This window comes from Notolepis coatsorum (assembly GCF_963971535.1).
Source record: "Notolepis coatsorum genome assembly, chromosome: 20".
NCBI lineage: Eukaryota > Metazoa > Chordata > Actinopteri > Aulopiformes > Paralepididae > Notolepis > Notolepis coatsorum.
This window is the reverse complement of record NC_140184.1, coordinates 16,537,157-16,554,175: the sequence shown is the minus strand read 5'-3', so window position 1 is coordinate 16,554,175 and position 17,019 is coordinate 16,537,157. Positions and strand designations below refer to the sequence as shown.

General features: G+C 44.5%; 1 protein-coding gene across 1 annotated transcript in view; it reads left to right on the top strand.

Annotated features, from left to right (window-relative positions):
* Nucleotides 1-17,019, top strand: part of LOC311247321 (uncharacterized protein) — a 163,589-nt gene that overhangs the window by 145,305 nt on the left and 1,265 nt on the right. Inside the window, 8 exon segments of the mRNA XM_084337678.1 lie at nucleotides 4,639-4,863; nucleotides 5,749-5,919; nucleotides 7,749-7,929; nucleotides 10,300-10,416; nucleotides 13,330-13,480; nucleotides 14,228-14,331; nucleotides 14,921-15,135; nucleotides 16,116-16,176. Of these exon segments, the coding sequence (XP_084193804.1) occupies nucleotides 4,639-4,863; nucleotides 5,749-5,919; nucleotides 7,749-7,929; nucleotides 10,300-10,416; nucleotides 13,330-13,480; nucleotides 14,228-14,331; nucleotides 14,921-15,135; nucleotides 16,116-16,154 (1,203 nt within the window). The 3' untranslated portion in view covers nucleotides 16,155-16,176.

Sequence of the window (17,019 nt, the reverse complement as noted above, 5' to 3'; positions counted from 1 at the left end):
CATCCTAAACTACTAACACATGACACACAACCCATCCTAAACTACTAACACGTAACACACAACCCATCCTAAACTACTAACGCATGACACACAACCCATCCTAAACTACTAACGCATGACACACAACCCATCCTATACTACTAACACGTAACACACAACCCATCCTAAACTACTAACTCACCACACACAACCCATCCTAAACTACTAACGTCACGGTGACCAATCGCAGCCACTCTTATTGTCTGGGACCAAATACGGCCACGCACCACTCCCAGTAAAAAGTGGGAATCTCTAGAATGGGTTTGGGGCGACGCTGAATACGGAAGTGGCTCTCAAGGTGACGATTAGACAACACTTTCTGTTGTCAGTAGATGGCAGCATTGGTTTAAAATTAAAAGGTGAAAATGTTGAAAACTACAATAATGCATTTCCCAAGAGCGTTAGCACAGGTCGCAGGTCACTGGGATGTGTCTATATTCTTCGACGTGATCTGAACAGCGTAAACTATTACTGCGACCTCAGTATAACGACCGCGAATGGTAAACTAATTATCTTGACAAAAGTGCGCTGGTAGCGTTACATATGTTGTCTAAAGGGGGACATATGGTACAATTTAAGATTCTAATGATAATCGGCATATGTGACCAGGTATGGACTTCAGGGTCATGTTGAGGGATCTTCATTTTTTTTTTTTACATATTATGAAAGTACAGATTCATACCTTCAAAATAAGCCATCACTTGAACATTTTGGTGGGATACTTTGCAAGCTACTTCCTATGATTCATGGTGATTATCACAAAACGTATTCAGAGATAATAGCCTTCAAGAGACGAGCAGGCTATTCTGTGACAATAGTGAAACAACTACAACACTACCCAGAAGTCATTGTAATCCATGGCCCCCCTCTCTCTAGGGCAATTAACACCTGGCAGCTTTCCAGTCTGAGGCTCTTTGTTATTACAATGAGTCTGGTGACTGGTAGTGGTAGTGAAAGGGACCCTGATAATAAACAAGAGATTAATCAAGTTTCAAGATTTTATTAGCATTTAAAATAACACGAGATAAAAATAGACATGCTAAAGTCAATGTTCAATGTTCTGATGGCCTCTCCAGAAGCATTTAGATGTAAATACATGTAGTGTGGTAGTGAAAGACACAACAACTAGGTTAACCGTCTGTAGTGTGGTAGTGAAAGGGTTAACCTTCTGTAGTGTGGTAGTGAAAGGTTAACCTTCTGTAGTGTGGTAGTGAAAGGTTAACCTTCTGTAGTGTGGTAGTGAAAGGTTAACCTTCTGTGGTGTTGTAGTGAAAGGTTAACCTTCTGTAGTGTGGTAGTGAAAGGGTTAACCTTCTGTAGTGTGGTAGTGAAAGGTTAACCTTCTGTAGTGTGGTAGTGAAAGGTTAACCTTCTGTAGTGTGGTAGTGAAAGGTTAACCTTCTGTAGTGTGGTAGTGAAAGGGTTAACCTTCTGTAGTGTGGTAGTGAAAGGTTAACCTTCTGTAGTGTGGTAGTGAAAGGGTTAACCTTCTGTAGTGTGGTAGTGAAAGGTTAACCTTCTGTAGTGTGGTAGTGAAAGGTTAACCTTCTGTAGTGTGGTAGTGACGGATACAAAAACGGATAAATAGTTTTTTTTACCATATTTCTACACATTTCGCTGCCACATTACAAATTATGAAATCTCGACGAAATACCTCTGAATAAGAATAAAAAAAAAATTAAAGATTCAATGACTAATTCGGCCAGAAACGGCTTTGAGGCGAAGCGTTACTAAGCGCTTCTGTAGTGTGGCAGTGAAAGGGTTACAACATCTCTCTTGCGCGCTGCAACAGCAGCAGCTCTTCAGCGTTCAGATTTTTATTCTGCACAAAGAAATCCGCGGTACTAAGCGCTTCTGTAGTGTGGCAGTGAAAGGGTTACAACATCTCTCTTGCGCGCTGCAACAGCAGCAGCTCTTCAGCGTTCAGATTTTTATTCTGCACAAAGAAATCCGCGGTACTAAGCGCTTCTGTAGTGTGGCAGTGAAAGGGTTACAACATCTCTCCAGCAGTCCAGCCTCGCGCTGCAGCTGCTGAGCAGACCAGTGCACCAAGCCGCGCGATTGTAAGATTTGTAACGTCGACACAGCCAAGCTTTCAACAGTGTTATTTAGATGTATTTACCCATTAGGTTGGAAAAAATGCACCCTAACGAAATTTGTTCGCTCATAAAATTCTAACTGTGTTTTAATGGTTTTTAATTAAGTTAAAACATGCGTTTTATAAGGGGTCAAGGCCTCTTTTTTTTTAATCTTTTTTTTAGACACTGCGTTACGTTGCTTATAACTTATAACATTAAGATAGTGTATTAATAGTGTGTTATTCTCTCTCTGAGAAAGGAGAGCTAAATAATGACGTCTGTGTGTTAACACCTATTAAGTACAGTACTTGGCCCCTGTGGACAGGCCCAAGCCCGCTCGTGTAGTTTTTTATCCTCAATTGAAAGAAAATTTGTGGAACTATTATAGCAATAATTACCTCATTTACAAGTTGTATTTAAGTTTGCAACTAAGGGCAAATAATGGAACAGATTAATGACAATTCAAATATGTAAAAAAAATCAAGATTTCGATTTTTGGGATTTTCTGGACAGCAAGACATTAAGTTCATTTCAGAGCACCTCCCCCTTTGCGGATCAAATCGGGTTTGGTCACGGCGAGTCACATATAAAGGACAACACAAAGCATCGTTAATTTGTAAGAAACCTCAATGAAAACGGCGCAGGGTGCTATTGTTATGAAAATGTGATAGAATCCTATAAAAATGTGGCCGCATTTGGTCTACGTTCCGTTAACTCACCACACACAACCCATCCTAAACTACTAACTCACCACACACAACCCATCCTAAACTACAAACTCACCACACAACCCATCCTAAACTACTAACACGTAACACACAACCCATCCTAAACTACTAACTCACCACACAACCCATCCTAAACTACTAACTCACCACACAACCCATCCTAAACTACTAACACGTAACACACAACCCATCCTAAACTACTAACACACCACACAACCCATCCTAAACTACTAACACACATGACACACAACCCATCCTAAACTACTAAGGTCGCTTTCACACAGGGGCTGTTTGGTCCGGACTTTCGGACCAGAATTCGATAGTCCGGTTTTTCGGGTTTGTGTGAATGCGCGTCGAACTCGGTCCGCGGACCAAGCAGGCGAACTCTGGTCCGCCTGAAAACGTAGGTCTCGGTTCGGCTTCATCGAACCAAACGCGGACCAAATGTAGGAAGTGGTTATTATTACCACTGCTCGCAGCATTCACTGCAATTCTGCAAAACAAGCACACTGCATATATCTCTCTATCTATCTATATATCTATATACTGTGCATCTTGGGAAGAAGGAAGAAAAAACGCGGCTTATTATTATTACCGAGGCGCACGGCATTCACTGCAAATAAAAACAACTCATAAAAACAACGTGGTGTACAAGTTGTTTAGCGAGAGGATGGTGGTAATCGGCTTCAATAGAACAACTAGCCTCCGCTGTTCTGGAGCCAGGGCTCGCAGTCCACAGTCCACACACAGACACACACGCGCGCGCGCACACAAGGGCTCGCAGCCACACACACATTTCCACTGTCCAATAGAAACACTGCTTATTATTAATACCGTGGCGCGCGGCAGTACAAGCACACTGTGTAAACATGTCTCGTGGACAGACTTGGGTGATCCGCTGATCTGGAGTCAGACATGGATCGCAGTCCACACACACACACACACGCGCGCGCCCGCGCACACACGGGCTCGCAGCCACACACACATTTCCTCTCTATCAGTGCCACGCCTCTGCTACTATCACGCCTGCTCACGGCTACGCAGTTTGTGTATTTCCGCATTTCACTTTCTGAAGGGGAGGGATTTCCACTCTCCATTGTGTCCAATAGACGAGCGCCCTTTTCGACCGCGTGACATTGTTCAGATAGTTTGGTGCGCCTCACAGATTTTAGTGTGAACGCAGGCGAACCAAATGAAGAATGCAACAATGTTGCAACTTCACCACCAGAACCGCACCGAGTCCACCAAAACTATATGTGAAAGCGACCTAACTCACATGACACACAACCCATCCTAAACTACTAACACACATGACACGCAACCCATCCTAAACTACTAACACACATGACACACAACCCATCCTAAACTACTAACTCACCACACAACCCATCCTAAACTACTAACACACATGACACACAACCCATCCCAAACCAGTGGCTCAGGAGGTAGAGCAGTCGCCTGGTAACCGGAAGGTTCCCGATTAGATTCTTGCTGCTCCTGGGTAGCGTCTAGAAGTGTCCTTGAGCAAGATACGTAATTGCTAATTGCTCCCGATGAGCAGGTTGGCTTCTTGCATGGTCGCCTTCGCCGTCGGTGTGTCAATGTGAGGAACAAAATTGTAAAGTGCTTTGGATAAAAGTCCCATATAAATGCACCGTTTTCCATTTACCTGTTTCTCCATGCCCAGATTTATGACATTGCTGTGCCGAGAATTCACCAATGTGCCGAACGATATTCAATATGTCCCCTAATGTCCGCCTCCACCTGACCTCCGGTTTTCCTCGGCCCCCCAGAACAAGCAGCTGGAGCTGGGGGACAAGATGGACCTGGCCTCCTACCTGCTGAAGCCCATCCAGAGGATGAGTAAGTACGCCCTGCTGCTCAAGGACCTGATCAAGGAGGTGAGCGAGGCCCAGGAGACGGAGCTGACCTACCTGCGGGCCGCCGCGCAGATGGTGAAGTTCCAGCTGCGCCACGGCAACGACCTGCTGGCCATGGACGCCATCCGAGACTGTGACGTGAGTCCCCAGAGAGAGAGAGAGAGAGAGAGAGAGAGAGAGAGAGAGAGAGAGAGAGAGAGAGAGAGAGAGAGAGAGAGAGAGAGAGAGAGAGAGAGAGATAAATAAAGGACAGCAGAAATGTACATGTTGGATATTATGATGTATAAAAAAGAAAGACGTGAACATATAGACGTGTACTCTCAAGCGAGCAAAAACACACACATTTCAACTAGTTTTGCTAATTAATTTCATTGCAAACCTTTATTTAAACTCAAGGCAACTCATTTACAGTCACGTCGAGTGTACATACAGAAATAAGCAAAAAAAGATAACAATAACACAACAAGGCGAGACAAAAATGCAGATTTACCCTGTTCAGTGCAAACTCGAGGGACTTTAACCCTTTCACTACCACACTACCAAAGGGTTAACCCTTTCACTGCGACAATACAGAAGGATAACCCTTTCATTGCCACATGACAAAGGGTTAACCAGGGCTGTACAGTGCTACAGCAACATCGGTCTGTGCGATGAATGGATTTAATTCAGTAGCACTGGTGCGATAGGCATTCGGTTCATATCGATACTCTTATTTTGAAAATCCTGTGGCGGGTCTCATTTCCGCCCCAAGCGCAGCTCCAGCTATAATATCTATGGCTCCGGAAGCTAACAACGTTCGGTTCATATCGATACTCTTATTTTGAAAATCCTTTGGTTAACCGTCTGTAGTGTGGTAGTGAAAGGTTACTAGTCACTAGAACGGGTTCCATAGCTTCCAAAATCCCATTCCAATAATGATGTAATATAAGGAGGTAGTTGAGCAAATAACTATGGTATTGTAGCTCTGGAAGTGTCTCCAGTAGCTGGTTACCTGACCTGTTGACCCTCCCTCCCGTCCACCAGGTGAACCTGAAGGAGCAGGGCCAGCTGGTGAGGCAGGACGAGTTCACCATCTGGTACGGCAGGAAGAAGTGCCAGCGCCACGTGTTCCTGCTGGAGGACATGGTGCTGTTCAGTAAACCCAAGAGGGTGGAGGGAGGCCTGGACGTGTACATCTACAAGCACTCCTTCAAGGTAACACATCTACAAGCACTCCTTCAAGGTAACACACTAATCTACAAGCACTCCATCAAGGTAACACACTAATCTACAAGCACTCCATCAAGGTAACACACTAATCAACAAGCACTCCTTCAAGGTAACACATCTACAAGCACTCCTTCAAGGTAACACACTAATCTACAAGCACTCCATCAAGGTAACACACTAATCTACAAGCACTCCTTCAAGGTAACACATCTACAAGCACTCCTTCAAGGTATCACACTAATCTACAAGCACTCATTCAAGGTATCACACTAATCTACAAGCACTCCTTCAAGGTAACACATCTACAAGCACTCCTTCAAGGTAACACACTAATCTACAAGCACTCCTTCAAGGTAACACACTAATCTACAAGCACTCCATCAAGGTAACACATCTACAAGCACTCCATCAAGGTAACACACTAATCTACAAGCACTCATTCAAGGTAACACACTAATCTACAAGCACTCCTTCAAGGTAACACACTAATCTACAAGCACTCCATCAAGGTAACACATCTACAAGCACTCCTTCAAGGTAACACATCTACAAGCACTCCATCAAGGTAACACATCTACAAGCACTCCATCAAGGTAACACACTAATCTACAAGCACTCCATCAAGGTAACACACTAATCTACAAGCACTCCATCAAGGTAACACACTAATCTACAAGCACTCCATCAAGGTAACACACTAATCTACAAGCACTCCTTCAAGGTAACACACTAATCTACAAGCACTCCTTCAAAGTAACACACTAATCTACAAGCACTCCATCAAGGTAACACACTAATCTACAAGCACTCCTTCAAGGTAACACACTAATCTACAAGCACTCCTTCAAGGTAACACATCTACAAGCACTCCTTCAAGGTAACACACTAATCTACAAGCACTCCATCAAGGTAACACACTAATCTACAAGCACTCCTTCAAGGTAACACACTAATCTACAAGCACTCCTTCAAGGTAACACATCTACAAGCACTCCTTCAAGGTAACACACTAATCTACAAGCACTCATTCAAGGTACACACTACTGAAATCAATACAGCCATATATCGAGTAGGGATGCACCGATCCGACTTTTTCAGTCCAGATACCGATACCCGGGCTTTGGGTATCAGCCGATACCGAGTACCGATCCGATATCCGTTTGTTCAATGAATAAACTGTATGCCTCACTGTGTGGAAGAGACTGGGATCATTCTTTTGTGCAAGGCAACATCAGGCTTGACTTAAAACATTACTTTCCTAACTTAGTGAAACAAAATGCAACAAATTAACACATGGATATAAATGTACTGAATTGTTATTTATTATTATATTATATTATAAAAAAAAAAAATATATATATACCGGTATATATATCCGATTCTTTTTTTTATACATATATTATATACCCAATCCAGCAATTTTAGTCATCGGGCCGATATCAATATCGGATCGGTGCATCCCTAATATCGAGATATTTTCCGTGCCGATATTATATCGATACACTGATGGCAAGTATCGATATTTGAAAATATATATATATATATATAAAACATTTCTTTCTTTTGTCTTTTTTTTGCTTGACAATCCCATTTCGCTGCAATAAAATTATTGGAGTGAGGTAACATTATATTGTTAGATAAAACAGATGTAAAAAAAAAATATATATATATATATCACAATATTGTGCACATCGTTTCAATTGATGGATGGATTTTTATCATCACGTGTTACACAACTGTTAGTTACAGCTTCCAACCCCCCTCTCTCTCTGCTCCCCCCTCTCTCCGATCCCCTCTCCCCCTGTTCTCTACAGACGGCTGACGTAGGACTGACGGAGACGTCGGGGGACAGTGGGCTGCGCTTCGAGGTGTGGTTCCGACGGAGAACGTCCAAGAACCACAGCTACATCCTGCAGGCCGCCACGCAGGACATCAAGCTGGCCTGGACCACTGACATCGCACGCATCCTCTGGACCCAGGCCACCAGGAACAAAGGTATTTAGAGACAACACCCTGTCACTCAACCTGTAGCTCCTCCCCTCGCATCTCTTCATCTCCTGCCACATCGCACGAGTCATTTCATATTTATACACACACACATACATACACACACACATACATACACACACATACATACATACACACACACAAACCAGCACGGGCTTGTACACATACAGTACACACACACACATACATACACACACACACACACACAAACCAGCACGGGCTTGTACACATACATACACACACACACACATACATACACAATAATCAGTGACCTCAGACTAAACTCTGACGAGAATAAGATCTCCATCCTTATCCTGTTAGATCTCAGTGCAGCATTTGATACAATCGATCACGATATTCTAATCGATCGTCTTGAAAACCATGTCGGGGCTGGTTAAAATGTGCTGGGCTGGTTTAAAACATACATCAGAGGGAGGAAATTCTATGTTAAACTAGGAGATCACATGTCTGATATATACGACAACAACTATGGAGTTGCACAAGGGAGTTGCTTAGGTCCTTTACTCTTCTCCCTTTACATGTTACCGCTGGGTGATATCATCAGAGAACATAATGTAGATTTCCATAGCTATGCGGATGATACACAACTGTACATATCTGCTGAACCAAATGATACAGCGATTAGCTCCATTACAGACTGCTTACTGGCAATAAATAAATGGATGAGTAAGAACTTCCTGAAACTAAACGAGAACAAAACTGAAATTCGAATTATCGGCTCCAAAACTAAAAAAGAAACATTAATAAAGAACCTGGGGGGACTAACCCCTTGGATCAAATCTGAGGTCACTAGTCTTGGGGTTATCATAGATTCAGAACTGAACTTCAATTCTCATATTAGCAAAGTGACGAAAACATCGTTCTTCCATCTCAGAAATATAGCAAAAGTACGACCATTTATTAATCAGAACGATGCTGAGAAGCTAATTCATGCATTCATATCTAGCCGGTTAGACTACTGTAATGCACTTTTCACAGGTCTCCTTAAGAAAACCACAGAGAGGCTTCAGCTAATCCAAAACTCTGCAGCCCGACTGCTAACTAGAACCAAAAGGAGAGAGCACATTAGTCCAGTCTTAGCTGCTTTACACTGGCTTCCTGTAACATTTAGAATTGACTTTGAGGTCCTTCTCCTTACATACAAAGCTCTAAATGGACAGGGACCTAGCTACATCGCCAACACTCTAATAAATTACACACCAGCAAGAACACTGCGATCATCAGCTGCTGGACTACTAGAGGCTCCCAGAAGCAGTCAAAAGAGGATCGGTAATGCAGCCTTTATCAACTATGCCCCAAAACTATGGAACAAACTACCCCAAAACATCAGGGAAGCCAACTCACTAGACATCTTTAAAAGACAGCTTAAAACCTATCTCTTTGCTCAGGCATTTCACTGATAGATATCTGCTACCACCTAGTGGCAAGAGGAAACATCAGGGATATCCTGACACAACTTGTATTTACCTGCACTATTCTTACCCTGCCTACTCTTATACACTGCCTATCAAATTCATGTGTCGGTTATTGCACTTTTTACTTCTTACTGATGACTATTTTTAAACTGAATCATTTTAAACTATTTTTATTATTTGCTAGATCCAAATGTGAAACACTGTGATTATTTGTATTACTGAATAGAGAGCCTATTAGGATGCTAGATCCTAATGTGAAACACTGTGATTTGCCATACCTTGCTATGCTCGCTCATGCCTGTATTTTTTATGTCCGTTCTATTTTATAATTTTTTGACTATTTTTAAACTGAATAATTTTAAACTATTTTTACTATTTGTGTTACTGAAAACTGTAAGCGGAGAGCCTATTGGGATGCTAGATCCTAATGTGAAACACTGTGATTCTACCTGTCTATCTTTTTATGCTCGCTTATGCCTGTATTTTTTACTGTTGTGAAGCACTTTGAACTGCAACCTCTGTATGAAAAGTGCTATACAAATAAAGTTATTATTATTATTATTATTATTATACATACACACACAAACCAGCACGGGCTTGTATGTGTTTGCAGGTAAATTCATAGCCACATACATTTTGCAAATAAAGGGGTATTCGATTTCTGCTGAGCAATGTGAACATCAAAGCTTGTTTTGTGTTGATATTCATCAACAGAATAGAATATATATTCCGTGTGTGTGTCGGAGTCGAATATATATTGTGTGTATGTCGGAATAGAATATATATTGTGTGTGTGTGTGTGCGTGTGCGTGCGTCAGACTGGGGCTGCAGTGCCCACTGTTCCTAAAATAGTTACGGTGGGTTAAATATAGAGGAGAAATTCCTGCTATATGTAAATGTATTTGCGGCTGTGTGTGTTCAGAGATCCGCATGCAGGAGATGGTGTCGATGGGCGTAGGGAACAAGCCGTTCCTGGACATCAAACCGAGCGATGCTGCGATCAACGACAGGGCCATCGACTACATCATGAAGGGCAGAGGTCAGCACACACTGGGATTACAACACACTGGGATTACAACACACTGGGATTACAACACACTGGGATTACAACACACTGGGATTACAACACACTGGGATTACAACACACTGGGATTACAACACACTGTGATTACAACACACTGGGATTACAACACACTGTGATTACAACACACTGCGATTACAACACACTTCGATTACAACACACTGGGATTACAACACACTGCGATTACAACACACTGGGATTACAACACACTGGGATTACAACACACTGGGATTACAACACCCTGGGATTACAACACCCTGGGATTACAACACACTGTGATTACAACACACTGGGATTACAACACACTGCGATTACAACACACTGGGATTACAACACACTGCGATTACAACACACTGGGATTACAACACACTGGGATTACAACACACTTCAGGGTTAGAAATTAAATTTTTTTTTCAAGGGCTTTTTTTGCCCCCCCCTTAATTGATTTTCGGGGGCTTTTTTTTGTATTTCGGGGGCACTGAATTTTTATGATAAACGGTAGGGGTGGGACGGTTCACAAAATGGACGGTTCGGTTCGTATCACGGTTTTGGGGTCACGGTTTCAGTTCGGTTCGATATATGTAAATTTTTATATAAAAAAATGTAACACTCAAATCTAAACATGCTTCTCATTTATTAAAAAAAATTAAAAAGTTTACAGTGTTACAGTGTTTACAGCCTTAAATAATGTTTGGCACACAAAGACCGAACTGACTGAAAAATATAGGCTACATTTGTAGTATTAACTTAGTGCAAACAAACAATATGCTCAGCCAGCACTAGACTTTCCTTTCTTTAATATAAACACAAAAAAACAATGTCAACCATGTTTAAATTCCCTGATTGTCAGTTCTTAATGGAAAGATTTGTGTTCTGCTTGAAATTATTATGTATCTGTCTAAATTTATTTAGACTAACATTATTTAAATATTGAGTGCAACTGTGGTGGATTACGTAATTCGGTGAGTTGGAACTATCTATGGGTTGGCGCCGGGTCCCCACGGACATTTTAGTGTCACGCACCTTCAACTCAGGCAATGTTATTATCAGCTCCGGTAGCTCCGGTAACGTTAGGAGGTGATGGCATGCAGTGGGAAAGCGGCAATAGTCCCGGTTGGAGTTAGTAAAACACAGTTGTATGTTAGCCTTCTTGGATGTTGAATAAACGCCTATCATTGTCTTTAAACACCCCGCCTCTCAGACTCCCATTTCCTCCTCTGCTAGCTAGTAGCTACGGTAACATTTTGTTGACTGTATTACCTCGCGGGCTGATTCTATAGTTAAAACGTGCGTTGTGTTGTACAAACTGCTAACGCTATGGCAAGATGTGTGTATGCCTATGTAATGTTAATGGCTATGTTTTTAAAGTCGTAATGAAGATTGATTTAGATTGTGCTTGCCATTTGTACACAAACTGACTAGCACCTGGCTCAGCTGCAGTGCTGCTGCTGCAGCAGCCAGTGCTCACCTCCGCCAAATGAATTTGTTTTATTTGCGCGTCATCTGAACCGTACGATACACAGACGCGCCATTACCGGATAAATATATATATATAATTAGTAAACTGTCGGGGGCATTTTGTGCCCCCCTTAACTGATTTTCGAGGGCATTTTGTCCATTTTCAAGGGCATTATGCCCCAAGCCCCCGTTAATTTCGAACCCTGACACACTTCGATTACAACACACTGGGATTACAACACACTGTGATTACAACACACTTCGATTACAACACAGTGATTACAACACACTGGGATTACAACACCCTGCGATTACAACACACTGTGATTACAACACTGGGATTACAACACCCTGCGATTACAACACACTTCGATTACAACACAGTGATTACAACACCCTGGGATTACAACACACTGGGATTACAACACACTGGGATTACAACACACTGGGATTACAACACACTGTGATTACAACACAGTGATTACAACACACTGGGATTACAACACACTGTGATTACAACACAGTGATTACAACACAGTGATTACAACACACTGGGATTACAACACACTGTGATTACAACACACTGGGATTACAACACACTGGGATTACAACACACTGGGATTACAACACACTGGGATTACAACACACTGTGATTACAACACACTTCGATTACAACACACTGTGATTACAACACACTGTGATTACAACACACTGGGATTACAACACCCTGGGATTACAACACACTGGGATTACAACACACTGGGATTACAACACACTGGGATTACAACACACTGTGATTACAACACACTGGGATTACAACACACTGATTACAACACCCTGGGATTACAACACACTGGGATTACAACACACTGGGATTACAACACACTGATTACAACACCCTGGGATTACAACACACTGTGATTACAACACCCTGGGATTACAACACACTGTGATTACAACACCCTGGGATTACAACACCCTGGGATTACAACACACTGGGATTACAACACACTGGGATTACAACACACTGGGATTACAACACACTGGGATTACAACACACATGTAGTTCAATGTGTCTCGACAACCAGTTGACTCACTCATCACATCATTATAAACTATGATTATTGACTATGGCTATTATCTGATTAAAAGTACCTGCTGTCAGTACTTTAAAAAAATATATACTATTAGTATTAATCAACCACCCCTATCACATTATATCAAATGAATACCTGACATGACACCACCACCCAGAGTTTAGTGTGTGATCAGAATTCACAGCCGTGGCACGGAACTGTAGCCCACAGTTACACTGAGATGTCCTCCCTCTGTTGTTGTTGTCCGTGTGTCCTGGGCGAATAAAGTGATTCTGATCCAGCTCTCTGTGTGTACGTGTCCATGGATGCTCCCCAGGTGCGAGAACGCGAGCCTCCATCGCCGTCTCCTTGTTTGACCACTCCAACCCCTTCAAGAGGGCTGCGGTGAACGGTCCGTCTGCCAGCTTGGGGCCCACCGCCTCGGGCTCCTGCACCCTGCTGGGGCCCCTCAATCTGCACATGTACAGGTAGAGGACTGACCTCATTCAGATTCCTTTATTGTCACGTATTTCAGTACCTTACAGCAAGAACGAGTGAAATTATATTTGTTGTGGTCCCTTGACCATAGCAGCTTCCAATAATATAAATACAATAATCAATATATTGTATGATATATGTACACACTATTACACACTATTAACCTTTTATAATGTATTATATTAATATGAGAGTCAATTGGATTATATTATGTATCCTGACTATTGTTTAAAAAGTATGTAACCTCCTCCCCTCCTCTCCTCCCTCTCCTCTCCTCTCCTCTCCTCTCCTCTCCTCTCCTCTCCTCTCCTCTCCCCTCCCCTCCCCTCCCCTCCCCTCCTCTCCTCTCCTCTCCTCTCCTCTCCTCTCCTCTCCTCTCCCTCTCCTCTCCTCTCCTCTCCTCTCCCTCTCCCCTCCCCTCCCCTCCTCTCCTCTCCTCTCCTCTCCTCTCCTCTCCTCTCCCCTCCCCTCCCCTCCCCTCCCCTCTCCCCTCCCCTCTCCCCTCCCCTCCCCTCCCCTCCCCTCCTCTCCTCTCCTCTCCTCTCCTCTCCTCTCCTCTCCCCTCCCCTCCTCTCCTCTCCTCTCCTCTCCTCTCCTCTCCTCTCCTCTCCTCTCCTCTCCTCTCCTCTCCCCTCCTCTCCCCTCCCCTCCCCTCCCCTCCCCTCCTCTCCTCTCCTCTCCTCTCCTCTCCTCTCCTCTCCTCTCCCTCCCCTCCCCTCCCCTCCCCTCCTCTCCAGTACCCAGAGCATGCTCGGTCCCCAGAGTGCAGACGGGCCCTTCATCAGCCCCTGTATAGAGGAAGATGAGCTGGAGCACGAGACCAGTAGCCAGCCCTCCATGAGTACGTGGACACACTGACTGAACACACATTGCGTATGCACACACCCATATGACGTACGTAGACACAAAACGCACACAAAGACGCACATGCTTGATGCACACTGATGCAGACGGGCATTCGCGCGCTTTTCGTACATCTGAAACACGTGGTGGTGGGCTGGAGGAGCGGGGGGGCGGGGCGGCACAGGGTGAGACCACCGCTTACACACGGCTGAGAAGCTTAGCCACACTAGCAGTGCTGGTCTGCAGAGCAACAACACAGCTTATAGGAATTCTCGGAAAATACTAACGTTGTTACTCATGTTGTGCTTATGGTCCTGCATAGAGGAACGACTTAGGAGAGTTTGATTGTCACTAAGGACACCTATAAGGAACATGTACTCTACTCATCATGGTACCGTAAGGCTCTTTGGGTAAAAGCCTCCATCTAATGGTGTGAATCTTATAATAGACTAGGATCACGTTCTCAGTTTGCATGACCATAAGGTTTTGTATGAAGGCTTGTCTGACCCGAGTGCCTCTCCTCCTCCTCCTCCTCCTCCTCCTCCTCCTCCTCCTCCTCCTCCTCCTCCTCCTCCTCCTCCCTGCAGCCACAGAGAGCTCCGGCTCCTCCTCCCACTGTCTGTCGGGCAGCGGCTCCAGCGGCTCAGACAGCGGCTGCGTGTCCAGCCACCTCCCGGAGGTGCTGCTGTCCGAGGAGCCCGGCTCGCCCTGCCAGCCCCCCTCCTCCTCCGGCTACTCCCCCTCCGCTGCCTCCTCTCCCGTCGACGACAAGCCGCGCTTCAACAGCCAGTACATTTCAGCCGTGAGTACCCAACTCAGTCGTGCATGTCCACTTCCTTCCTTTCCTTCCTTCCTTCCTTCATACACAGTCATATGTTGTCAGCTGCTGCCATTGTATCCCGGTCCTGCACTAGGCCTGTATACTGTAACCAGGGGCTGAGCACTAGGCCTGTATACTGTAACCAGGGGCTGAGCACTAGGCCTGTATACTGTAACCAGGGGCTGAGCACTAGGCCTGTATACTGTAACCAGGGGCTGAGCACTAGGCCTGTATACTGTAACCAGGGGCTGAGCACTAGGCCTGTATACTGTAACCAGGGGCTGAGCACTAGGCCTGTATACTGTAACCAGGGGCTGAGCACTAGGCCTGTATACTGTAACCAGGGGCTGAGCACTAGGCCTGTATACTGTAACCAGGGGCTGAGCACTAGGCCTGTATACTGTAACCAGGGGGCTGAGCACTAGGCCTGTATACTGTAACCAGGGGCTGAGCACTAGGCCTGTATACTGTAACCAGGGGCTGAGCACTAGGCCTGTATACTGTAACCAGGGGCTGAGCACTAGGCCTGTATACTGTAACCAGGGGCTGAGCACTAGGCCTGTATACTGTAACCAGGGGCTGAGCTGTAACCAGGAGCTGAGCATGAGCTGTCTGCTGTGGTGGAAGTCTGACTGCCTCACCTGTTTTACTGGCCTTGAGAATTGAATGACGGTGTGAATGCTGGTGGTGTTTCTCAGTGGGCCTGTATACCACACTGACGTGTCTATATTAATTCCATCTCCCTGCAACACGCAGTCTAACTCAATCGAATGAAGTTGATGAATCTCTAACGGAAATCGCCAACATGAATAACCAATATAACTTACTTAATGTGCATGTGGTCTAATGATGATGAGAGATGCTTGGTGCCGACGCTGTGCTGTGAGCTCTGCTGACACCATCAATGCTGCCAACACATCCTAACACTTCAGTAACCCCTGCCTCTCTCCCTCCATCCACAGAAAGCAGCTCAAATCATAGGCCCATCCACTATAGTGTGACTCTCCTGTTAACCTGCTTGGAGTAAGTGGAGTCATCGCTTTAAAAAAAAAAAGAAAACGCCATCTAAAACGCCATCTATGTGCTTTGGCTAAACCCCACTGTACCAGACTGTATGTAAACCCCACTGTACCAGACTGTATGGAAATGCCACTGTACCAGACTGTATGGAAACGCCACTGTACCAGACTGTATGTAAACCCCACTGTACCAGACTGTATGTAAACCCCACTGTACCAGACTGTATGTAAACCCCACTGTACCAGACTGTATGGAAACCCCACTGTACCAGACTGTATGGAAACGCCACTGTACCAGACTGTATGTAAACCCCACTGTACCAGACTGTATGTAAACCCCACTGTACCAGACTGTATGTAAACCCCACTGTACCAGACTGTATGTAAACCCCACTGTACCAGACTGTATGTAAACCCCACTGTACCAGACTGTATGTAAACCCCACTGTACCAGACTGTATGTAAACCCCACTGTACCAGACTGTATGGAAACCCCACTGTACCAGACTGTATGTAAACCCCACTGTACCAGACTGTATGTAAACCCCACTGTACCAGACTGTATGTAAACCCCACTGTACCAGACTGTATGGAAACCCCACTGTACCAGACTGTATGGAAACCCCACTGTACCAGACTGTATGTAAACCCCACTGTACCAGACTGTATGTAAACCCCACTGTACCAGACTGTATGGAAACCCCACTGTACCAGACTGTATGGAAACCCCACTGTATCAGACTGTATGTAAACCCCACTGTACCAGACTGTATGTAAACCCCACTGTACCAGACTGTATGTAAACCCCACTGTACCAGACTGTATGTAAACCCCACTGTACCAGACT